This window comes from Podarcis cretensis (assembly GCF_951804945.1).
Source record: "Podarcis cretensis genome assembly, chromosome: 6".
Taxonomy (NCBI): domain Eukaryota; kingdom Metazoa; phylum Chordata; class Lepidosauria; order Squamata; family Lacertidae; genus Podarcis; species Podarcis cretensis.
The window spans coordinates 57434359-57460327 of NC_137175.1; the positions used below are offsets into that span (position 1 = coordinate 57434359).

At 43.7% G+C, this 25969-nt stretch overlaps 1 protein-coding gene across 1 annotated transcript in view; it reads right to left on the bottom strand.

The window, feature by feature from the left end:
* FAF1 (Fas associated factor 1) overlaps positions 1 to 25969 on the bottom strand; it is a 169545-nt gene that overhangs the window by 135804 nt on the left and 7772 nt on the right. The window contains exons 2-3 of the mRNA XM_079980352.1: positions 17144 to 17212; positions 960 to 1006 (exon numbers count right to left, since the gene is read on the bottom strand). Of these exons, the coding sequence (XP_079836478.1) occupies positions 960 to 1006; positions 17144 to 17212 (116 nt within the window). The remainder of the gene's footprint in view (positions 1 to 959; positions 1007 to 17143; positions 17213 to 25969) is intronic.

Below are 25969 nucleotides of genomic sequence, written 5' to 3' on the forward strand. Positions count from 1 at the left end.
TACCAAACTCAGATGTTGCCAGCTTGAACTGTGCTGTGAGTGGTTGCTTACACATCTGCACTGCTTCAGCCTTAGAACATTTGTCATCTCAACGGTCCGGTAGGGTAATTCCTATCGTTCTGCATCCCAAATTGTATGTGTGTCGCGCAGGGTGGGTGGATCAACAAACAAATAGAGCACTATGATTCTCTCTTATACAGAGGCCTCTTTTCCTTCTCGCTCATCAGGGAGAACAAAGAGCAATTCTCAACTCTGAAGCCATGGGCCGTTTCAAAGCTAAGATGAACAATGGATGTGCTGTGTTTAGGTGTATACATTTCCATGCAAAACTGTATTGGCCCCAATTCAGAGATTTTGTGTGTGCTGAAGTGGGCTGCATGTGAAGATCTCCTCTGCTAAACAGATGGCCAGGGCTGTGAGGTTTCAGAGCTAAGTAGGAAAGGAGAAGGGATTAGCCCCACTATCCTCCCCAAACCATACTGACCTATCTGTTTGGCAGGGTGCCGATATAGAAGCACAATGCAAGTAGCCCCATGTCTGGAAGGAAGGGGATTTGTTTCCCTCCATACAGAACCTTTTTACACACACAGTACCTAAAAGATGATTCAAATTCAGCTTTCCCCCTGGTTTACAGATTGCCCCTGATGGATCAGAGCAAAAAAAATTCATAAGCTGAGCAATAAAAAGTTGCAGACTTTAAAGTTTTAGCAGTGAGATAGTCTCTGCTCACAGGCTTACAACAGAAAAAGACAGGACACAAAAATAAATGGTATTGGTAAGCAGGAGGAAAAAAGAAAAATTGGTCCACTATTTATTAAGCTCTTCCAACCTAGAAATGTTAACATTTGAAAGCTACAGCAAGATACAGGAACGACTGGTGCCAATAGCAGCTCACTAACAATAGAAATGATTTGTTCCATATGCTAGAAGGACTAATAGTGAGAAAGTTTGCCACCTACCTTTGTAAAATCCCATTTTCCTGTGGTATAACACCATTTATAGCTGCCTGCAGAAAAAGAAAAGCATAAAGCATTTAGTATATCCACAAAATTAAATGAGAAAGCTTGTTTAAATAAAACTTAAATGTTCCAGCATTTGCTAACTGATCAATCTGCATCTTGAAGTGCAGAGGGAGGATGTGTGTGTCCTACCAAAAGTATCATGGCAGGCTATGCTATCTATTTTAATATAACTAACAAGCAACCTTACATTGCTCCAGTAAATCACCATTATTATTTAGAACATCTCAATGTTCTTCAGAGGATTATATCTCTGTTATTCAATCTAAGTAAGTGGATACCAAGCAAACAATGGTGGGGCAGAGTTGCTAACATTTACAGCAAATTATTGTAACTTATAGACATATGGCAGCATTCACACAATGCTACTGCCTCAGTAATTTGACCTTGTGTGTGTGTAATATTGAGCCTAAGGTGGATCACAGCAGAGACATCACAATTTTCTTTGCTTGAGTTTCTTTTTAAAATGAAAGGGGGAGATAAAGAGAAAAGGACAGAGGCAGAGAAAGGTAACCAACAGCATCAGCATGTGAGGGAGGTAAATTAGGCAAAACTACAAGTGGCCAAAGTACAGCAAGATTTTCCTCCATTTATCTCTCAGAGCCAGCAAGCAGGGATGGAGCCACAGCCAGCACTATGCAAGCACAGATGTCTGGAACCTGCACTATCCTCTTAGCAACTGCCTGCTTACCCAGTGCTGAATGGTACAGGTGTGAAGGCATCTCCTCACTGTATCACCATGGTTGCTCTTGGTTACACCCAGCAAACCACCTCCCTACTTTGTGCTACCAACCAAATGCAAAGGAAGATGGATTCTCGCCTTCAATGGTTCTGTAGAAGAGGATATTTTGATAGGTGTGGCATTTTCACGCATACACAAGTTGCACCTGCAAAAGTTCCCTCAATTCTAGATAACTACTTAAAAAGTGCATCTAGCCATCCTAAAAGTTGTGGGGGTGGGGAACAGTCACAGACTGCAAAGAATTAAAATAACCCAATTTGCTTGTTTTCTACCTGAGCTAGTATGAGCTGGCTTCTTAGGTGGTTGCTCATCCAGCTACTGGTCTACCCTAGTTCTGCTTGGCTTCAAATAGATAGATAGACAGACATTTCTGCAACAAAATGCATCTGAAAAAGTGATGGCTTTATACTATTTTGTACACTAGGTCTTCAAGCTCCAGCACCAAAACTCCATGAGCCCTTTTGGGGAGACCATCCAACCCATACAATACACAGGATACTTCTCATCCTGCAGTGGCCCTTTCCTCCCTGTGTTGAATAGAGGCGAAGAAGCACACGGCTAGCATGGATAAAGAGGAACACAGTCCAGGTCAAAACAAAGCCCAATTAAAATCTCCCATGTTATGTGGTCTCTGTTCCTCGAAGGATACTCACGCTCCAATCTCTAATGGTGAAACTCAAAATAATAAATAATAACAGTCCTTATGAGCGTTCAAAGCATGCAATTTACTTCATCTAAGTAATCCTGAAATAAAACTGCAGGAAGTAATTTTCCAGCTGTGCTCTAGGTTCAGTCCTTTAGTAAGAGGCCCCCAGATAATTCTGTCGAAAGTCACCATCCAATCAGAGTAAAAGTAGAGTCAGGATAGTACACTGAAAATCAGTTTAACAGAGCACTTAGAGTGCTCAGACTACAATTGGGAAGAACCAGCTACAAATCCCCACTTGCAGGGCAATCTTAACTATGTCTGGTCAGAAGTAAAGCCTACTGATATACAGTGGTACCTCTAGTTATGTACATAAATGGGGCTTACTCCTGGGAACCTGAGGTTAGGATAACAGCCTTAGCCATGAAGCTTACTCCCCAACTCTCTTCCTAACCAACTTCAAAGTATTGTTGTTTGGATCAAACGAAGGTGGACAGGCAGGGAATGGTGAGAACTATAGCCTAAAACATCTGGAGGGCACCAAGATGGGGAAGACTGACCAAGTGTGTTGATAAGTCTGCTGTGACAGACTATTAAGATTCTATTGGCAGGTACCATTATACTCCACCACAGATCTCTCATACATGAGGATAATAATACTGAACTACCTGGTAGGAATTTTGTAAGAATTACTCAAACGCTCAGAAAAAGCACCATATAGAATCTAAATGTAATAAAAATGTTATCTGCTTTCCTTTATGTGAACTGCACATGATAGAAATGCATCTTACATTCTTAATAGGACACATACATGTCATTTTCTTCTTATTTTTCCATTCACACCTTGTAAGTACAAGTAGAGAGATCTAACACACTCTCCCTGGCCAACTGACCTCTTCCTAAAATATAAATTTAGTTCTGAGTTTAAGCAGTTCTTGCTAGGTTTAATATTAACTTCCAAAGGCTGGGTTTAATATTTAACTGCCAACAAATATGGTTTGTTTTTTAAAGAGATGTTTATGCAAAGTGCATGGAATGGCACTAAAATAATCACATACTTACTGCAATAGGTGGGGCACTCCTAACAGTAGCAGCCCAGATTCATAACACTAAGGTTTATTAAGTTCAGCTGTAAAAACACAAGACTCTTTTTTTTTGTGCTTAGCCACTGAAGGTACATAGATTGATTCTCCATAGAACATAAAAATCATTTCAAATGGCTCCACAGGAAATTAAAATATTGGCTACTAACTCCTGTCATCTTTAGTCAGAGTTACCAGTGATACCTTCCAGTTTAGGAGAAACCCTAGTGGGCAAGGCTTTCAGATAACTAGTGGTAGCTAGACTGTATCATATGCTTCTATGCTTCCTTATTCCCTACTCTCTCTGCCTAATAAATCACTATCTCTATTTTTGTCTGTGGAGGATGCAAGTTGCTTGAGTACGTTCATCAGAATTTAGCTTCCTCAGAACATCCTATCAACTATTAAACCAGTTGAGGACAGGTCTAATGCAGAAATGAATGACTAAAGCATACAGAAAGCAGGGCAGAGCCTTCTGCAATGTGCCAAATTGCTGGGGTGGGGCAGTTCAAGCAGTGGTCTTTGGCTTGGAAATTGAGCCATGACATGACAAGTACAGTCCTACCTTGGATCTTGAACGCCTTGGCTCCAGAACAAATCGGCTCCTGAACGATCGAAACCTGGATGTGAGTGTTCCGGTTTTCAAATGTTCTTTTGGAAGCCGAACGTCTGACGGGGCTTCCGATCAGAAGCCGCGCTTTGGTTTTTGAATGTTTTGGAAGTTGAACAGACTTCCAGAATGGGTTCCATTCGACTTCCAAGGTATGACTGTATTTTCATCTGTGAAATGTTATAGGAGGATACGTTGTAGAGTCCTTCCTGTTCATCAGTTGCAAGGCAAACAAATGTTCCAATATTGGTATTTGACTAAAAAAAAATTTGCTATCTGGGCAGCTGGTTTCTAGTCAACTTTTTTTTATATAAAAACCTTGTAATTAACCTTAGGAAATGATGTCCACTTGTGCTTCCCAGACAAATGGGTAAAAGCAAACCATCATCCCCGGCAGCCCAGAGCAGCCAAAACAGTAGAGTATCTATTACTGTTAGCTTTACTCAGACTTCAAGGCTTAAAACATCAAAGTGTTCCAACTGCTAATGCAAAGTCACATACTCTTTTTTTTACCATGAAAATGACAGCATTTGTTCCATTCAGACCAAAGCAAAGCAATGGCTGCACTGTTTTGAAATGCAGCGGCCTGTGCCACATATTTCAGAATCCTCTTCTATGTAAAAGGCCAATGTTCTTGAGAAATTAAAATATATATATATTTAATGCTTCCAGAGCAAACATACATCACAATACAGTGGGTATTATTATCCAGCATTGGAGTTACAGATTTCTCCTTCATCTGCAGCCTTCATGCACTCCCAAATCTGCCCTGACGTTTCCCCAACACTCCAGAGCAGGCCTGGGGGGCATGTGGGAGGCTGTAGTAGAGAAAAGGGAAAGTCTTACGACACAAATGGAAGCAGATTCCACACCACTGGATACTCCCCAGTATGTTCCAATATCCTTTTGCAAAATCTACCGTATTTTTCACTCTATAGGACGTACTTCCCCAACCCCCGAAAAAAATGAAGGGGAAGTGTGTGTGCGTCCTATGGAGCGAATGCAGGCTTTCGCTGAATCCTGGAGAGTGAGAGGTGTCGGTGCGCAGCGACCCCTCTCAATCTCCAGGCTTCAGGAAGCTATCTGCAAGCCTTGGGAGCCCGGAGGGAACTCCCGTCGGGCTCCGCAAGCTTGCGGATAGCTGCCTGCAGCCCGAAGCTGTTCTAGCTTTGGGATGTCTGCACAAAGTCTCCGCAGGGCGGCGGGGTGAAGGCACCCGCCGCCCTGCAGAGGCTTGAAAGGCTGTCCCCGAAGCCAAAACAGCGAGACGGGGCACTGCGCAGCCCTCCGTCTTGCTGTTCTAGCTTCAGGATGGCTGTGCAAAGGCGCAAAGGTGAAGACGGTGGGGTGAAAACATACCATTTGTGACCCGTGTAAGTGCCATGTCACACCAGTTACTCCCTCCGATTGTTACTCCCGAAGAGACTTGAGACTTACAGCCCAATTCTCACTGGGTTTACTTGTCATGAGCCCCACAGCACTGTCAGGCTTGGGCTTGGACTGGCAGCCCCAGAAAGAGAAGGAGAAAGAAACAGATGTGAGAGATTAACTGTGTGGCCCTGGGTTGGAGTATGGGGGGATCCCACACCCTTAATGTCAGTCACCTTGGAAAAGGAAGCAGGGAAGATGGCTCTGACCTCTGAGGCTCTATAGAGCGGAGAGCCTCAGTGGAGGCTGGGGAGGACTTTAATCGGTCAATGGAGATGAATAGGTGGTGTCTGAACAGGAAGGTGCAGCTTTGTCACCTAGAACCAGGAACTGCCTTCACAGGTGAGAGGAGACCCACTCACCCCCAACAGAATGTTCGCTTGCAAGCTTGACATTCCCACAGTGTGAGAGAGTCTTGCAGGTGAGCAGACCATGCCTCATGGTTAAAGGTTTGGAGGGAGGGGTGGGAAAACCTGTTGGGACATCTTTGTTGCTTCCATCCAGTTCTGAACTTTTTGCCCTACTCTTGAATCATGACTCCTGAGCACTGTGTCTGCTGCTGACCCTGTAATTGCCTGAATAAAAATCTCTTTCTTATGAATAACAGCCTCTGCCTGTGTGTTTTGGGTGGGAGCCTGAACATTACTTGGAACTGCCCCACTGATTTCAATAGGACTTCATTTGAAGTAAATAGGCCTGTGATTGCAGCCTCAGCCTTACACCCAGATGCCAAGTGCTGTTGCAAAATCCATATAATGTTACAGGTCTGATGTGCAATAAACCCACACTGCATCACTCCTATCCCAAGAACTAACAGTGCAATCCTATATGTGTCCTCTGAAAAGTAAAACTTATTGACTAGAAGGTTAATGAACTGCCACATAATTTTATCGTTGAAAAGTACCATGTTTCTGTTGCTATAAGCTAAAACCTTTGAGAAAAGAGAGCTATGAGCTTGCAGGCAGCAATAATAATTTAGAATTCAAGCAAAGTTTTCATATATCCAGTTCACATGCTATGCTAAAGCTCATTCTTTGTTTACTGCTCATGGTTTCTGTGGTATGAGTCAAACCACAAACCCAGGTTCAGGTACAACATTAAGCCAAACCATGACTTAGCCATGGGTACAACAACAGCAGCTGGATCGGGGGAGGAGTGTTGTGGCTGTGATCTTTGTTCCAGGGACCTGTACAATTGGTTGTTTGTGCTAAGCCATGGTTTGGCTTAGTGTTACATGCCAACTGGACCATTGTGTATGAGGGAAAACCACATTCCAAAAAGCTACTTATAGCTATGAATTCTTTTTTTTTAATCAGCCAAGCAACCCACCATAATTATTTTGTTTCTGACTTGAGGTTTTGAACACTAAAGGTTTTAACAATATTTAATATTAAAATTGGACTTTATATTTGTATATACTAAAGTATCAAAAGTTTCATAATCAAGATTTAAGCTTAGTACACCAAAAATATGAATTTGTGATGAGAAACGCTAAACGAGATGGGGGAGGGATATTGGTTAGAGACTGCCAAGTATTTCTGTACTCTCAGGTGCTGCCTTTTGTGTGGACTGTGAATACAAAGAACTCTCTATTACAAGAAATAGAGTAGCTTCTTCATAAAAAGAAATTGACATTTATTAGCCTCGCTGCTCACTTGATGACTCTGCATTTCTGGTTGGCAGCTGCGCAAGGATAATAGAAGTCGAAAGAGCTCATTACTGCAGTAATGTAATTTCAACTACTATTTAGATAAGGTTGCACATGCTGCTTACATTACTTTCATAACGTTGACACCAAGCCTAACCAAACCCCTGCCTCTGTTCTAATACTGTATATTGTAGGCCACATACTAACAGAATATGTGATTTAATGGCAAGAAAGAAGTTAGGTGGCAAAAATAAGTGCTGCCGGCACCCTGATTGCATTATATTTTCCTAAGCACACCTTGGAAAAAAATTAAATAAAGCTGGAGATTCAAACATAGGAACAACAAAATTAGAAAGGCATATTGATGCTTTAAGTCAGATCCAACAAGCAATACTAGGCACCTAGCATTGTGCACTTGTGAACGCTACTGATTTAGCAGTCCAATGTCTCCAGATTCTGACTGCAGGAAATAACCACACAATGCATTTCATAGTAATTCACTGATAAACACTTCACTTTGAGGACAGGGGAGTTACAGATATTGCCAGTTCTCAATGAGGTATTGCAGTGGCGTAGCGTGGGGGGTGCAGGGGGGGCCGGCCGCACCGGGCGCAACATCTGGGGGTTAGGGATAGGGTTAGGGGGCGCAAATCCAGGGTTAGAGGGTGCAAATTACTTGCCTTGCCCCGGGTGCTGACAACCCACGCTACGCCACTGAGGTATTGGAATTGCCAACTTTTTCTGGCAAAACAATTGCCTTTGCTAATTGCGGGTCAGGGGCCGTGGATTTAACAAGTGAATGAAATGTCTTCCATCACAGCTGGAAAACTGAACAGTTTCATCTTCTGAATTTCTCTCTCATGTACCTATTAACAGTACAGAAACCCTATTAGAAAAAACGGTGATGCAATGACGACAGACATGATTACAAAATAGAAGCTCCAGGTTCAGAGTCAGTACTGTATATCCCCACTCCAGCTTCTGGGACCAAGAGGGGAAAGCAACTGTGTTCACAGCATTCTTACAAGGTTCTCCAGAGCCACCTGGTAGGCCATGTGAGGCATTTCTGATTTAAGAAAATTCATACGTTTTCAGGAAAATGATTGTATCTTTTCTCAATAAAACTTATACAACAATGAGTAAGGCACCAATTCTGAACTGGATTCTGAACGTTTAAGTAAAAAATGCAAAAGGCATAGGAGAGTTGTCTGCACTTCCTTTCAAATGCCCCCCGAAACAAAACAAAACCCTACATAATTGCCAAAGCGTACTTGTATGGCTAGCCAAGTCATAAACCTTTTCACATAAAGACAGAGGAGATAGACCATACCTCACATAAAACTTGATGGACCTTATTACTAAGTGCTTTATGAGGACATCAAAACTTATGGTGTGACCTAGCAAGCTCTACATTCTAGCACTCGAAAGCTTCACAAAACAATATATACTGAAACTGGACTTCTTTATAGACTTGCTAAGTGCTATTTTTCTAGAAAAATAGGTGCCAGAACTCACCATGAACACCTCCCTTGTTCCCTTATACAGTGGTACCTCGGGTTTAGTACTTAATTTGTTCCAGAGGTCTGTTCTTAACCTGAAACTGTTCTTAACCTGAAGCACCACTTTAGCTAATGGGACCTCCTGCTGCTGCTGCGCCGCCGGAGCACAATTTCTGTTCTCATCCTGAAGCAAAGTTCTTAACCCGAGGTAATATTTCTGGGTTAGCAGAGTCTGTAACCTGAAGCGTATGTAACCCGAGGTACCACTGTATAGTAATGCTGCCCACCTGAGAAATGCCGGAACTGAGTTCAGGCTGAAAAAAAGCCCTGGACTTGCCCCAAATGTTGGGAATTGTTTGCCCCTCTTCTTTCCTTGTAACAGCAAAACAAACAAACACTCCAGAAAAGTTCATAAGCACATTTCAAACAACAAAGTCTGAATCAAGTAAAAACAATTAAAATCTGGAGCCTGTTTGAATTGTTCTCCAACCTTCCTTGGGAAACTCTGTTACCTGGCGGCTGGATGACTAGAGTGCAGAAGCAAAGACAACTTCACCTCACATGTGTGCCTGTTTAATTTGTCCTTAAACACACAGGGCCACATTCCAAGAATATATAGCAACATTTTACATTTACAACTGGTTGTTATTATTATTAAAGGCGTTTTTTTGTAAATTCTGCTGCTTGAGTCCTTAAGAATTCTGGGGCTTGCCATATTCTCTTCTGCACCCCAAAAAGGCCAAGGGAAGTCTCTGGAAAGGCATTCAGCAAGACTGCAGCAGCTAAATTCAGAGACCGACCATGTACAAGTGAATGCACCTTACAAAATGGAGCAAGTCCATTGGATTCAAGCCAGTGACTATACAAATTAAGACTATAAGAGCCCTGCTTCTTAAATTCTGTAAGTTTCTAAAAGTGGATATATTTGTGAACTTGCATAATTTATTCCCATTTGATAGCAATGGAGAGGGCAAAATATTATGCAAAAGTTCACTCTAAAAATCCTGCCTAAACATCCCTTGCTGGCTTCTGAACTTTGACTAGCATCCCATATTCTGGAAAACCGATATTAATGGCTATAAGGACTAACGACTTGCTTTTTTCATTTTTAATAAAGCAAATCTTTTCAAGTTGTTGATTTATCACTAACCATACCAAATTCTGCGTCTGCATGGCATCACACAATGCACACAGGCCATGTCACAGAACATTCATATTCTTGTGGTTAGAGAGAAATATGAGTCTTGTCTCTTTCAATATGACTAACTGCTTTCAGTTTGCCCAAGTTTCTTTTGTGTTTTCATCGACTCTAGACTGTCCTCTTCACAATATGAACTGTGTATTTTAAAAAGATGCCCGTTTTTATGTCTTGATACAGCAGAACTCCCATGATACAGAATTTGGGTATGTGAATTTCCTGTGTGTTCTTCTTCAAGGTCTACATTAACATGACTTCTAGCTAGGGTTTCCATCATCCAGAATTTCCTGGACACAGCTGGGATTCGGTGGTGGTAAACAGTGTCTGGGCAGAAATCTCTGCAAATGTCCGGGAAAATCCGGACATATGGCAACCCATGTCGGAAGTGTAGATTTGGCGAATTTCATTTAAAATGTCTCAAAAACTTCATTTTTAATGAGATCTTTTTTTGGGGGGGGTGGCATATTAGTATTACAACAAATTTATCATATGTGTTTAATCCAAACACAGTGTGTTGTAGTGGTTACAGTGCTGGAACTGGGAGAACATGGTTCAAATCCTGGCTCGACCATAAAACCCACCATTGGCCAGTCACCTAACTTATCTCATAATGCTGTTGCAAGGATAAAATGGGGAGAGGGATAACCATGTACTTCGTTCTGAAATCCTTGTATGAAAATTGGTATATAAACGTAATAATGAATAGAATATTTCACGTCGAAACATGACCTCAAACAGATTAAGCAGGACCTGGATGAAAACTGCAAGATATGCTACAAATGCACATCTGCAACCATACTGGCTGCAGAAGTAGAGGCCTGCTTCCATGTGTAGATTTCTCTTGCTGGATGAAGATGAGCATCTTTAGGGTGTCTGATATGTTTAGTCCCTTGTAAATACCAGACTTCAGAAGTCACTTCCATGACTCACTGGACTGGTAGGTCAACCCAACCCAACCTTCTTCAAATTCTCTTAAGATATCAAATAGCCATACACATCTGAGTGGAGAGATTATCCAGGTGAGAGATAAAAGTTAAAAATTGATCTGAGAATGCCATGGAGTGCTTTAGAGACACCTGGTCAAACTAGGAATGGGGGGAAATTAATTAAAAGCTTCCCTTTTGCTATGTGGATTTTCAACCCTATGAATTTGTTCATTTTTTTTCAGAACATTTTAAACAGTGGCTTCTTTATACGCAGGATTTATCTAACCTCTCTAATGTGCTAGTTTCTAAGAGGAGACCTCTCCATTTTTCCATTTTCAAAAGGAGTGAATATTATTATTAGGCTGTCCATAAAATTATTAAAGTTATGAAACTGAAGTATTATAAAAACAAGGCACAGAGCAGTTTCTGTCTTCTGATCCTTAAAAACAACATACAGGAGGAGCTGCAAGCCATCACATTAACAGGTGTGCTAAACCACTGACTTTACTGCAAAGACATGGTTGCTTTGAACCACTGCCAGCAAAAAGGATAAAGAAGTTAAATATAGCAGTAAAGCAGACATTTCAGCAAATGTTGAAATGTACGTTTTGGAGAATGTATGCTTAAAACCGGGATAATCATAACCATTTGCGAAGCTTCTACAATGAAACGATGTTCTTTGCAAATGGGTAGATGGAGGCTAAATTCACATTAATATGAAATAGCATTTACTTTTCTACCAGAGATAAATACAGTGAAAAACAAGTACAGCAGATCATATGAAAAGTGGCCAACATGCAGCCGGCAGGCTACCAAGGCCCTGGAGGGCCATTTTGTGTATCCTGGTGCTTTTTGATAAAATCCTGAAACTCTCTACTTTTTGTCCCTCAAGGTTGTAAAAATGAGTTTGAAAACACAGAACACTGACTTGCCAAAGACCACAAAAATGGAAAGCAAGTGAAAAGGATATAAAGTTGACTATATTTTATGAGTTGCCTCAAGTTTTAGCAATACCACAGCTTTCATTAACCTCCATTGACTTGAATAACCAGATAGCAAAAAGGAAACTTTTACCTACCAACATGGCAAGATCTTTTCACTAGAAAATGCTCTTAATTCCTTTGTGGCAAAGATAGCCACAAAATGGTGGCAGATGGAGGTGGAGTTTGGCATGAACAGCTGACAACTAGTGCTATTTTTTTTTTACTGATACTTAAACCCTCTTTGGAAATTAATAACTTTCCCATAGCAATTTCCTTGGGACTCTTGAGCTCCATAGTAGTGCTTTCCTCAGGTTCTGGAATTAGCTCTGAAATTATCATGACTCAACCTACCCATTTTAGGTAGAACTTGCTGATTCAGAGGATCTAACTGGAAATGGCTATTTATTTTATATCCCCGCCCCCACATACGCCTCTCCAATAATTTTTAACCATTTCCTCTCACTTCATCTTCCCTTCTCCTTTCATACATGGACAGATAGTTTGGAAGGAGTGGAGAGGGTACAAGTTATTTCATTCATACTCCAATCTGCCCACTCAACCTCTTCTTCCTGTAACAACATCCCTTCTTCCTCTCAATTTCCAGCTGTTTTGGGTTTTTTTAATTATCTCTTTCTGCTTTTCTTCATAGCGTCCTCTAGCATTTTCCTTTCAAAAAAGGAAGATCTTTGCTTCTCTCCTTCCTCAACCCCTTAATCTACTGCCATCTTTATTCAGTGGCACTTTCTCTCTCCTACTCACCCACCCTACATGGGCATGCAGTTACACACACTGACAATCCAAATTCTGGCAGTTTCTCAATACCAGGTTTTTCTTCAAAGGGGGAGGAAGAAACTATCACCTTCAGTCAGCCAGGAAAGACCTCTTGAGTCAAGAGGAATCATAGAATCATAGAATTGGAAGAGACCACAAGGGCCATCGAGTCCAACCCCCTGCCAAGCAGGAAACACCATCAGAGCACTCCTGACATATGGTTGTCAAGCCTCTGCTTAAAGACCTCCAAAGAAGGAGACTCCACCACACTCCTTGGCAGCAAATTCCACTGTCGAACAGCTCTTACTGTCAGGAAGTTCTTCCTAATGTTTAGGTGGAATCTTCTTTCTTGTAGTTTGGATCCATTGCTCCGTGTCCGCTTCTCTGGAGCAGCAGAAAACAACCTTTCTCCCTCCTCTATGTGACATCCTTTTATATATTTGAACATGGCTATCATATCACCCCTTAACCTCCTCTTCTCCAGGCTAAACATGCCCAGCTCCCTTAGCCGTTCCTCATAAGGCATCGTTTCCAGGCCTTTGACCATTTTGGTTGCCTTCCTCTGGACACGTTCCAGTTTGTCAGTGTCCTTCTTGAACTGTGTCCTTCTTGAAGCCTGGGGTGTGGGAGTATGAATGAGAAAGGCCAAAGGCATAGCAGCACTGCCTACCAGAGATATAGAACTGCCTACCAGAGATATAGGAAATCAGGGACTGCCCCCCTACTTAATGCTTATATTGATCTGAGACGGTCTTACAAACAATTACTAAGGAGAAAGAAACTGGAAGCTGAAAGAGCCGCATGGCACAGTTTGGTTAAGGCATCACACGAGAAAGATACCACTTGCTTTTGGCGAACCATATCTGGTCTACTGGACCAGGAGCGTACTAATTCCATCTGTACAGTGGAACCAATGGAGTGGTTGCGCCATTTTCAATCTGTGTTCTATGACCAGGAAGCCCAACATTACAAATTATGTATTCAATTGGAGGACCTACCTCACTGGCCACCAGTAACTGTTAAGGAAGTTGAGAACTTAATCGCACAATTAAAGAACAACAAGGCCCCAGGGATTGATTACATCCCTGCCGAACTTCTGAAGTCCAACATTGGCTGGTGGGCCCCCCTGCTGGCGTCTCTATTTTCTTGGATCGACTCAACGGGTTTACTTCCAGATGGTTGGACTGAGGCAATAGTTATTCCAATCTACAAAAAAGGACCTACGCCAGACCCGGCGAGCTATAGACCAATCAGCCTTCTGCCTATACCCAGCAAACTATATGCCAAACATCTTTATATTAAGCTAACTAGCTGGCTGGAAACTGAAGCTATTCTAGCGGAAGAGCAAGCGGGTTTCAGGCAAGGCAGATCCACCATAGACCACTGCTTCACCCTAGCCTATTTAATTGATAAATATGCCAAAAAATCCCGCGGGGTGCTATATGCAGCCTTTATCGATCTAAAGGCTGCCTTCGATTCAATTCCACGTGCAAGACTCTGGGATAAATTGAGCACATCAAGTATAGACAAAAGACTATTATTCCTGATCAGCTGTCTATATAAAGACACGGTGCTGCATGTAAGAACTTCGTCAAATGGCCATCTTATAGGACCAGTTCCTGTCAGCAAGGGGGTCAAGCAAGGTTGCATCCTGGCCCCAGTTCTATTTAACTTTTACATCAATGATATGGTTAACTGTTTGTCATCTCCGGACTTCCACGCCCCCAAACTGGCTGACAAATCAATATCAGTACTTTTGTATGCTGATGATGCGATACTCCTATCTCGAACAAGAATAGGCTTAAATAGGCTCATAGGTGAATTTTCAGCATACTGTAGGAGAGAGCAACTGGCAATAAACTATCAGAAAACCAAAATTATGGTTTTTGCAAGGAAACACAGACAGTACAGCTGGAGGATGGATAACCAGACAATTGAACAGGTTAAAGCCTTCAAATATCTGGGTATCGTGTTCCAGTCGACCGGGTCCTGGGATGTCCATCAAAAATGTGTCAAAGAAAAAGCAGCTCAAAGTATTAAGATGCTGTCCCGCTTCTTTTACACAAAGGGGGGCAGATACATCCCAGCAGCCCTTGAAGTTTTTCAAGCAAAACCTTTGGCGCAGTTACTGTATGGGGCACAAATCTGGACGGGGAACCACTGCTCCAGTCTTGAAACTGTTCAGTCTAAATTTCTAAGGCAGATATTCGGCGTCCCCCCCTGTGTTCCAAACGCAGCATTACGACTCGAGGCCTGCCTTCCATCTGTAGAAACTCAGACTTGGCAAAGAACATTCAACTACTGGCTTCGTCTTAATCTAAACCCACCTGGTCTACTGCCTCTAGTAATGCAAGATTCTCACAAAAGCAAGTGGTTCAAAACTGTGCATCAAAAACTCCTTACATGCGGTTTGCATTCACAGTCCCTACTATCAATGGGCCTCATTAAAGCAAAGAGTCTAATTGGCCAGCGCCTGAAAGACATTGAACGGCAAAACAACCTGACCATCTTAAAGAAACTGTGCCCATGGTATACCTACTTTCCCCCTTCTCATTTTGACTCCCCAGCCTCATATTTGTCTAAATTAACCATCCCAAAATACAGACGTGCCTTTACATTGGCTAGATGGGATGTTCTTCCTTCTGCCGTACTCGAAGGTCGTTACCAAAAGACTCCATTTGAAAAACGACTCTGCCCATGTGGAGATGGTAACACGGAAACAGTGTCCCATGTCCTTCTATCTTGCCCTATTTACAAAGACCTAAGGAATGAGATTATTACTCCACTTATTCTCTCCAACCCCGGCCGTTCACCAGACATTACACTGTATTTTCTCTTATCTGATACGGATAGTCAGATAACAGAGAAGGTCGCGAGGTACATCGAGAGAGCTGTGAAATTGAGGGCCACCATCTGAGTGACAGACTTGTTCATCTGACGGACCCCCTTTTGCCTGTTCTTTTCTTCTTTTTATTCTTATTTTTATTTTTATTTTTAATTCTTGTCTAGCTGTGGCCTGTTGGCTTTGCTAATAAAGTTTTGATTTGATTTGCATAGCAGCACCCCTGGGTGCATCTTCTCCTCCTCACCCTCAGTGTGACCGTCCCCATCCCCATTTTCCTTCCTCACACTCAGATAGCTGTTGTAATCGCTGCTGTCCATTTCCTCTCTCCTGGCTCCTTTCCAACTTTGCATGCTACAGGACAACTCTCTAACCTACTCCTGCTCCCACATGTACCTATACACTGCTCATGGTGTAGCAGTTGGGAGCAGGATGTTCAAGTGAGGCGGCATTGGGCAGGCTGCAGTGTTAAGCCCCTCTGGTGGTCCCATCACACAGTCTGAGGAACACTGAACAAGTTGCTACATCCTAATTCTATGGTGGGGGAAATACAACAAAAGTAGGTCACAAAATCAGTGTTCTTGAAAGGAAAAATTAAATACCTGATGCAGCAATTTACATGGGGCACAACAAGAGGAGAGGGAGGGAAGTCCTATTATGTAAACTGAAACCCTTGAAACCCAGATCTACTTTGTTGGATACTGCCCTTAGCTTGGATCCAGCACAGAGCTAGCTGAACTTACTTCCCATTGAAATGGATAGGAGTTAAGTATTTCTTGTATTGTTTTCAACAGAAACCAAAATCAACTGTCTGGAGTCAATTCTTCTCCCTTTAATTTCATATATTTCTACTGTACATTTGTATGTTTTGCTGTATTTCCAGTTTCTCAACGAAAGTTTAAAGAATACAGATCCTAATACAAACCAGCTGGGCCTTTTCACCTTTATGATGTCATTGTAATGTGTGATGTGTTATACCCACTCCCTGTTTCTCATTTTTTTCAACCTTACACTAACCCATGAAAATGCCTTCCCTTTATTGGAAAGGTAAGGTAGCTCTGAGACGTTTTGGTAAGGAATTTTGCAAAAGATTTGCTGGAACTTCAAATGCAAATAGGTGCTTACTGACCCTCTCAAAATACTAGCTTTTTACCCCTGCATTTGCCAAACAAATTGTCCTTCACTATATACCTGAAGAACCTGATGTTAACATTAATTTGTTCAATCATAACCTCAGCCATTCTAGAAACTTTGCTTAAGGACCTGGGGGGTGGTCAACATATTGTAAGGGTCGCCAAGCAGATTCAATATTGCACTTGGTTGAGCTGCGGAGTGTCAGTACTGAAACTTGTATGAAAGCACGGTGTCATTCAATACCTGATCAAAACTAAATAAACACTACTCGTGGTTTACTATGAGGAGCACAGCATCAAAATTGGTAAGCAATACTGATGTCCACAGAGGGGCAGGGGCAAGGTAATGGCGAAGCTGACATGGACCAAACATGCCAGCCAGAGAATCACATTGATTCCACTAGGGTGTTTGCACCATGCACACCTCACCCCTCCCCTCTCTGACCCAGTTTACAGCAGCAACACAGTCAGAAGGAGGTCAGGTAAGCAGCATAAACCCACTGCACCATGCACTACTGGACAGATGCATGGTGATCATGAAATTAATAGCTGATTGGCAACAAGTTTTGTTCTGGCTCTCTTTTTTCCTATACGACCAGTAGAAAACAGTACTTACCACTAAATCCCAGTTATTTTGTTCAAGTAAGGTGATAGCTTCATCAATATTTTCTATACCAGTACATGCCTAAAATGAAAAAGAAAAAAAAGGGTTCAGCTGAAAAAATCTCTCAAGTATTAATTCTTTAAACATTAAAATAAGACAGGGGTCACCAACTCAGGAACCACCATGACACCCATGAAAGCCTTGAAATTTCTATGAAATGAGCCAGCCTGGCTGCTCCAACTTATCACTGTTTTCAGGCAATGAATGAAGTCAGAGCTTTGACTGATAAGTGAGCTGTTTGGACACCAGGCAACAGGAATCCCTGGGACCCTAAACAGTTGCTGTCCCCACCCCCCTTTAGTGCAATTTTCCTGTTTACGTCTCATTTTCTAGTCTTTGGGATCTCTTTAGCTTGTCCTTTCTTTTCCCCTAGCAACCAGGATGCATCTTTCCTATGACGGGCTTGTCTAAGATCAGGAAGCTCCTAGATGTTATTTTCTGCAAATAGTACTATACAATAAGTGACGGTGGAGGGTAAAGAATCCCCCTCCCTTCACGAAAGGCAAATCTTGGCATATGCAACTAAAAGAATCTCCAGTATTCATTTCTCAGATGTATACCCCATCTTTCTGCATTAGGCATTCAAAGAGGCCAACAAAATTAGAAGTGGATACAATTAAAAAAAAATCATTATCAAGAAACAAACAGAAAATATCAGTTCTTTCCATCACTCTTAGGAGAACTATACTGAAAGAACCGGGCCTCCTGGATGGGAGAAGAGAAGAAGAAGAGAAGAAGAGTTTGGATTTGATATCCCGCTTTATCCAGTACCCGAAGGAGTCTCAAAGCGGCTAACAAACTCCTTTCCCTTCCTCCCCCCCCCCCCACAACAAACACTCTGTGAGGTGAGTGGGGCTGAGAGACTTCAAAGAAGTGTGACTAGCCCAAGGTCACCCAGTAGCTGCATGTGGAGGAGCGGGGAAGCGAACCCAGTTCACCAGATTACGAGTCCACCGCTCTTAACCACTACACCACACCACACACAGAGGGCATAGGATTAAGTTTTCTTCAACATTTTCCCATGTTTCCTCTGACTTATTATGTGCCTTTATGAAGCCCATAAAGCATAATTAACTGCGTCACTCTCCTTATTTGAAAGAAAAACATGGGAAGAAAATTTCAAATTACACTGACAGAGCAATTATATCAGGCTTCCTCAACCTCGGCCCTCCAGATGTTTTGAGACTAACAATTCCCAGCATCCTGACCACTGGTCCTGCTAGCTAGGGATCATGGGAGTTGTAGGCCAAAAACTTCTGGAGGGCCAAGGTTGAGAAAACCTGAATTATATGAGTGCTTACTAAGAAGCTAAGTTCCACTGCATTCAGTAGGACTTTCTCTCATGTATGTGTGCACAGGATTAAAGCCTGAATATAGTTAGAAGCAAAAGGCGATCATTGCACTTCCCAACCACCTGCTCCTGTAGTATTTGAAAATGCATTATATTTTTTTAAAAAGCTCTTTCCAGCAACAACTTGCAATTCTTCTACTGAATAGCATTCAGAAGTGTGTTGGCAAAGAAACAGATGTTCATTACCCTTCAGTCGCTCTTCATTAACAACGAATCTTCATAAAACCGTATTTAAGAGTGCCGCTTATACTTGGTATTTATATTGCCGTTTGCAATGGAATTCTCATAACTCCCAACTGCAACTTTTCCATTAGAAAATAAGAAGCAGAAGCTGATTAAATAAAAACCAAGCACCATGCTGAACTGATGCTCTCCATATGCACATCCTCTTTGTAAGAGCAAGGGAAAATATTTTATAAAGAAGCAGAATTGCTTTGAATTAGTGTCTGTTATTCGGGGGCACTCTTAAATGTATTCAAACCAGTTGCTTCATTACAAAGAATCCTACAGCTATACCTCTGAAAGCTTCTATTTGAGGCTGTGTTCGCACTACTATTTCATCACAAATTTGCTCTTTGAGATGCTGCTACAATCATAACAGGTCTTTACCAGTGCAAAATTCAATAGGAAAGTTCAAGCATCAGCTCTAGATGTCAAAAAAAGGAACACATCAAGACAGTGTAGAGCAGCCCTTCAGAGTGTCAGGAGCAAGAGCAGAGTAACCTACCTGTGGTATTTGGGGACTGAGGGCAGTAGCTGAAGTTTCCATGCCATTAAACCTTCTCAGTGGACAATAAATACATCTCTGTGATGGAGTGAGGCTAACAGAACAATCATAAGTGCAGGAAGCTATTGGAATTGTCAGGGACTCAGCGGGAGCGCAGGGAGGAGAGGAGATGGAAAGCGAGGGGGAGCAATCCGAGGGCAGCGTAGGAGAATATGACAGCAGCCCGATAGATTCCATGAGCCTCTCCAGCGAATCGGAAGATTCACAGAAGGGGGCGCCGATGGGCAGGGCAAGGGGCGACCCAAGGGGGACACCCCAGAAGCAAGGGGCCAGCGGGGACTCCCAGAGCAGCAGTTGCAAATCAGGACCAGCTTCCCCACCAGAGCGTAGTGGGGGGGAGGAGTCCCAGGTGTCAGAGCCCACATATGCACCACCAGCGAGAGAAGATGAGTCAGGGTGGACCACGCCTCCATCGGAGAGCGAGTTAACGGTTAAGAGGAAAGTTGCAGGCTGGGCGCGCGCGCCAAGTTCAAAGGTACAGGCGAGCGGCACAGAAGGTAGCCCGGATAGGGAACCAGGTCCTAAAGCCCGCCGGAAGGAGGGGCAAGAATCGTCAGGGTCAGCGTCAGAGGAGTCGAGGAAGGATGAGACCCTAGCGGGCAGGAGGGCCCAGAGGAGAAAGGAATTTAGGAAGAGGTGGAGCAAAGCGAGAGTCTTAAACTGGTGTGGAGGGGGAGGAGACTCAGACAGGACTTCGCCGGTCTAAGGTCGAGACGTAGAGCTGCACGCTGCGGCTTTAAAATGGAGACTGAATCTCAATAAAGACTTTTGTACATAACTACAGCCTAGCGTTGGTCCTCTGTGAGCTGGGACCTGGAGGCAGCTCTGACAGTAAGTCCTGTCTCAATTTTCAAAGAACCTCGCAACGTGAGAGGACGCAGCGAGGGGCGAAGATTGGTGCTTCGCGAGCTCACAAAAGCAGCACAAGATGACTACAGAAGAACGACTGGCAGCTTTGCAAGAAGCAGTGGTACAACTTAACGCAGAAATACGAGCGGCAAGGAGGAGAGAAGAGGAATCAGATGCTGTCTGCAAGGATCTGCAAAACAGGTTGGAAATGTTGACTAAACAGGGGCCACCGGCAGCCAAATCCGAAGGGATCGGGCTCGGGAAGAGAGGGGGGAGCCTGGTGTCGCATTTCGATGGGAGTCTGCAGCAATATCCTAACTTCAGAGCAGACGTAGTTTTTGCGCTAAAGTTGCTGGAGAAGGACTTTAGAGATGAGCAGGAGAAAGTAGGCTTCATACTAACGCATCTCCATGGAGAAGCTAAAGCGTGGTTGCGCAATCTGTGGAGAGATAATGATCCAGCCCTCCAAAACGCAAAAGCCTTCATTAAGGCGATGGACGCTTGTTTTTTATCAGAGATAGATGTGGATCTCGCTAGAAAAGAGATTCACGGTCTGAAACAAGGCAGAGCCACTGTAAGGCAATATCATTCCCGCTTTTTTGCATTGGTCAACGCGCTGGGATGGGAAAAGGACTCAGCATCCGTCAGGGACCTGTTCTGGGAGGGGCTCAACGGGGCTGTGAAAGACGAAATCGCAAGGGAAGGTGCCCCGGCCAGCGCCAACAGCTGGGTGCCGTACTATGCGGTGGAGGAGCACTACCTCAAAGACGAGTTCCACGCACTCTTCCCACACAGGCCCATGCCGGAGGATTATTTTGATGAATATCTTTTCACCCCCACACTCTCAGCCAGTACGTTTCAGGGGTTCTCCTCGGCTGAGGAGACGGTTCCAGAGACTACCTCGCCGGAGGGGTCGGTCTCAGACTTGGGTGCGGAGCGCTCTTATTGGTGGGACACTCAACCCGAGGAGGAGTGGCGCAGGAGACTGCTCAGAGGGCCCTGGCACGCAGACTACCCAGAGGAAATGGGGGAACAAGGGGGCATGGACGGGTTGGGGGAGGATCCTGGTTTCGAGCACGCCGTCAACGAGATGGAAGCGGAGGAGAGCGACGTCGATGTACCCGTCACGGACTGGCAGCATGCCAGGGGGGAAGACCGGTATCCGGCAGGCACCCCCATAGCATTGGAGCACCCGGAACCCACGCCAGAAGAGGGGGAGGGGGGAAGGGGGGGCTTCGAGGGGGGGATGGATGTCAGGGACTCAGCGGGAGCGCAGGGAGGAGAGGAGATGGAAAGCGAGGGGGAGCAATCCGAGGGCAGCGTAGGAGAATATGACAGCAGCCCGATAGATTCCATGAGCCTCTCCAGCGAATCGGAAGATTCACAGAAGGGGGCGCCGATGGGCAGGGCAAGGGGCGACCCAAGGGGGACACCCCAGAAGCAAGGGGCCAGCGGGGACTCCCAGAGCAGCAGTTGCAAATCAGGACCAGCTTCCCCACCAGAGCGTAGTGGAGGGGAGGAGTCCCAGGTGTCAGAGCCCACATATGCACCACCAGCGAGAGAAGATGAGTCAGGGTGGACCACGCCTCCATCGGAGAGCGAGTTAACGGTTAAGAGGAAAGTTGCAGGCTGGGCGCGCGCGCCAAGTTCAAAGGTACAGGCGAGCGGCACAGAAGGTAGCCCGGATAGGGAACCAGGTCCTAAAGCCCGCCGGAAGGAGGGGCAAGAATCGTCAGGGTCAGCGTCAGAGGAGTCGAGGAAGGATGAGACCCTAGCGGGCAGGAGGGCCCAGAGGAGAAAGGAATTTAGGAAGAGGTGGAGCAAAGCGAGAGTCTTAAACTGGTGTGGAGGGGGAGGAGACTCAGACAGGACTTCGCCGGTCTAAGGTCGAGACGTAGAGCTGCACGCTGCGGCTTTAAAATGGAGACTGAATCTCAATAAAGACTTTTGTACATAACTACAGCCTAGCGTTGGTCCTCTGTGAGCTGGGACCTGGAGGCAGCTCTGACAGTAATGAACACCAATTTAAATTAAGCTGGCATAAAATACCCCTATTTCAAAGTGAGTTCAGCAGCAGCGCTGCTACCTCCAGCTGAGCTAACCCAAGTCTAACAGAGGGGAAACAAGCCTTTAAAATAGAGTTTGACTTATACCACCCTGAGTTCCAATAGGTTGCCAGGCATAGCTGTCAACTTTCTCCTTTTCTTGCGAGGAATCCTATTCGGAATAAGGGAATTTCCCTTTTAAAAAGGGAAACATTAACAGCTATGTTGCCAGGTCACAAGACTGAGCTAAAAGATGTCTCCCCTTACTCTGTCCTGCCACGCCACACCCCTTTTTGAGGAGTTCCACCAGTTTAAGACCCGCTGGCTGAGCCAGTATAACCCAGCTCAAACACACTGAGTGACTTAACATTGGCATATCCCTGGCTGAGCTGGGATGAGGCAGTCACTCCAGCTCAGCCCAAACTCACTCCTTTGTGCATATCTGGGGTCTGGACTGCACTATAATATTACTCTTCCTCCAATATGCAGAGGACCTAAGCACCTTAGGTGAGATAATCAAATTTTGCCCTTCCCGTTTTAGACTGAAAGCACTTTTCTTTATAACACTGTATTCCTAATGTGTTGTGTTGTTTCTGTTGAAAGCATGGAAGAGGGTACAGCTACCAGAGTACAGTAGTAAGGAATTAATAAGGAATATTATTTAGGTAAATATATGAAACGAATGCTGATTTTGTATGTAATGGATCAATGCAAAATTTATTTTTCTTTTAAAATAAAAATGAGTAAAAAGAACATTTTTTAAAAAAAGTTTGAAATACTGCATTAAGTGATTTTTGGTGCTTTGACATCCCACTTAACCTGGGCAATGTAGAGAAAGAGGACTGGAGTCAGCTTTTCATTCAACCTGGTCTTCCTATAGCATATAGTATCTGATTAGTGATTAATTCTTAATGAATGATTTAAGGGACCAATACTCCCCATAAATGGAAGGGGCTGGAGAAATGGGTTCTTTTCAAGCACAGTGCCCTTACTCAACATATTAATATTTTTTAAAGTAGATTCGGCCACTTTCTCAGCAATCTATACTCATGCCGTGTAGCACAATAACGTCGCCTAAAATTTGTCACATGAAATATAGGCAGAACTGAAGCAAGCATAATCTGGTTTACAAGAATACTCTCCAGTCCTATTTGGGTGACAAAAATGCCACCAAGTTAGCACTGTCATTCGGCTATCGGTTTGGAAGGAAAATTTCAAAGGTTGTGATGTATCATGAGAAGACAACCAAAGTGCCTCTTACTAGATGTGAAGATATGACACATAATACAAGGTGCTGTTGCAGCAGGCAGCATTCTTTTCACAACAATAACAATTCATCAACTGCTCCTGCAGAGTCATTAAATCCCATACAAAGGAAAGGGAACCCCTACATTCCTAAAGTCACAGCTAATTGTGTCAACACAGTCAAGAAATAATGATAATAAAAGGGGAGAAGGAAGCTTCCAGCTAAACTTCTGCTTTGGTGAACTATTTGCTCTAAATACCTATCTTTGCACTGGTTATAGGAGAGTAGCTGCGGTAATCTGTTGCCAGAAACAAACAATTCTTTTCTCCTTAACAACACTGATTGTGGCATGAACCTCTGTAGACAAGCATCTACTACACGACATCACATGTGGTATGGGAACAGGCGTACCATCACATTTGCTGTAATTTAGCAAGGAAGCTTTAGGGCTCAGCCAGAAACAAAAGCTTTGTTCTCTCCCTGATTTTTGAGTTTATTCATACATGCATATAATATTGTTGGCTCTATGGCGGCCATGTGTCTTATTTTACAGAGAACTGTCCTCTATTTGAAGGTGTCCTCTATTCAAAGGGCTGACTGGTCCTAATCTGGTTTAAAGATAAAGAACCATCAGAAAGCAGAGCAGGAGCCTTAAAGCTGCTCATCAAGAGTTAATAGACACCTAGAAAGCAGAAGAAACAGAGGCCATCTGATTGCAGTCTTCAGCACCATGATGAAATGTACTTCTGTGCAGGTATGCATTTCATGCTAATCCATGTCCTCTTTGAGGGGGCAATACATTTATTCCTTATTCTTTTTCTTTTTTGGGGCGACGTGCAAATAGCCATCCTAGTTGGAGCTGTGCATGAAACATACACAACACACCATTGCCACCATTTTTAATGTGGTGGTAGTGGCCTCTGAAACCCTGAAGAGCCTGAAACAAACAAATTTAAAGAACAGCCTTTGCCTCTAACTGCAACGAATGGGGACAAGAAAGAGGCCCTTTTCAGCAGGTGTGCCAAAGCTACAGAATTAATTCCCAACATGACATCTTCTAACTCCTTCCTTGGTGCACATGCATTGGCCATGCCCCATATGACATGTGACTGGGATCAATGTGAAGCTGGTTCTACACACAGGAATGCAAGCATGTAACCCCCTGCTCTCAGACTAATGGTGATCGTGTGTTGCCCAGAGAGCAGAGCTAACGCACACATCAGCATCTAAGTGGAGCTAGCCTATTCATGCATAAGAGCCCCATCACATGTTCATTCTAACCATCTAAAGAAGAGGGCTACAGTTGGGGAAGGAGTCAATGCATAGTCAATTGATCTAAGGGGCCACTAGCCTTTGGGGGCCTGTGAGCACATTTCAGATTTTAGGGAAGTGGCCCATCCCCTCCACTGTGCCACTCCACTCCCAGGTAGACAGGAAATATGTACACATCTATGGGTAAACAGTCAGATCCAGCAGAATGAAAATGGATCCTGTTCAAGGGGGGACTCCCCCCCAAAAAAATAATTTCAACTTAAAGCTTATAGTGGTACATATAACACAATTTTTAAAAAGCAAAAACAGATCTGGTGCTTACCAACACCACAGAAAACAATGATCTAAGACAAGAATCATCAAATGGTTTTTACATAGGATGACAACAAAGCCACCAACATATCACAGAACACACTTGTGGACATAGGGCAGACATTCATGTACCTGCTTTACTTCTTAAAGCAGCACACAGTTAAGCTATGGAACTCTGTACCACAGGAGGCAACGAAGGCCACCAACTTAGATGGCTTTAAAAGACAACTGGACAAATTTAAGGAGGAGAAAGCTATTGATGACTTCTAACCATGGGGGTTATGCTCTGCCTCCACACCTGGAGGCAGTAATGCTTCTGAATACCAATTGATGGAGACAACAGGAGTGGAGACTGCTCTTGTGCTCAGATCCTGCTTGAGGAGTTCTGGTTGGCCGCTATGGTTGGCCACTATGAGAACAGCATGGGCTACTGGGATGATCCAGCAGGCTTTACTTATGTCTGAAGTAGACCAATGTTCCTTTACATCAAGGGTGGGAAACCTCTGGGCCTATATATCCTGTCCTGCTCTTGAGAATCTCCATTGAACACGTTCCTCTCCCCAAGCGATAGACCCTCTCTCCAAGGCAAGTTACAGCTGTCTCTGGGCCCTTCTCCACACACATCTTTGAATGCTTTTACAAGGCCAGAATGCGACCTTGAACTATAATGCCTTTTTCTTGCCTGGATGGTGTGTACAGAAGCCTCTGACTTTTGCATGGCTGGAATATAGCTTACCATACAAAGGTATAAGTCACATCTCCTGTTTTGCCCACTTTTGCCTCTGGCCTCAAACACCACTTGCACAGAGCCCTTCAGAGGTAGCCCATAAGAGAACACGACATTAGGGCAGGCTAACTCCTGTTTTACAGTAACAATATTTTGGCAAGATTAAGTATTAGAGAAATTTTATTAGAG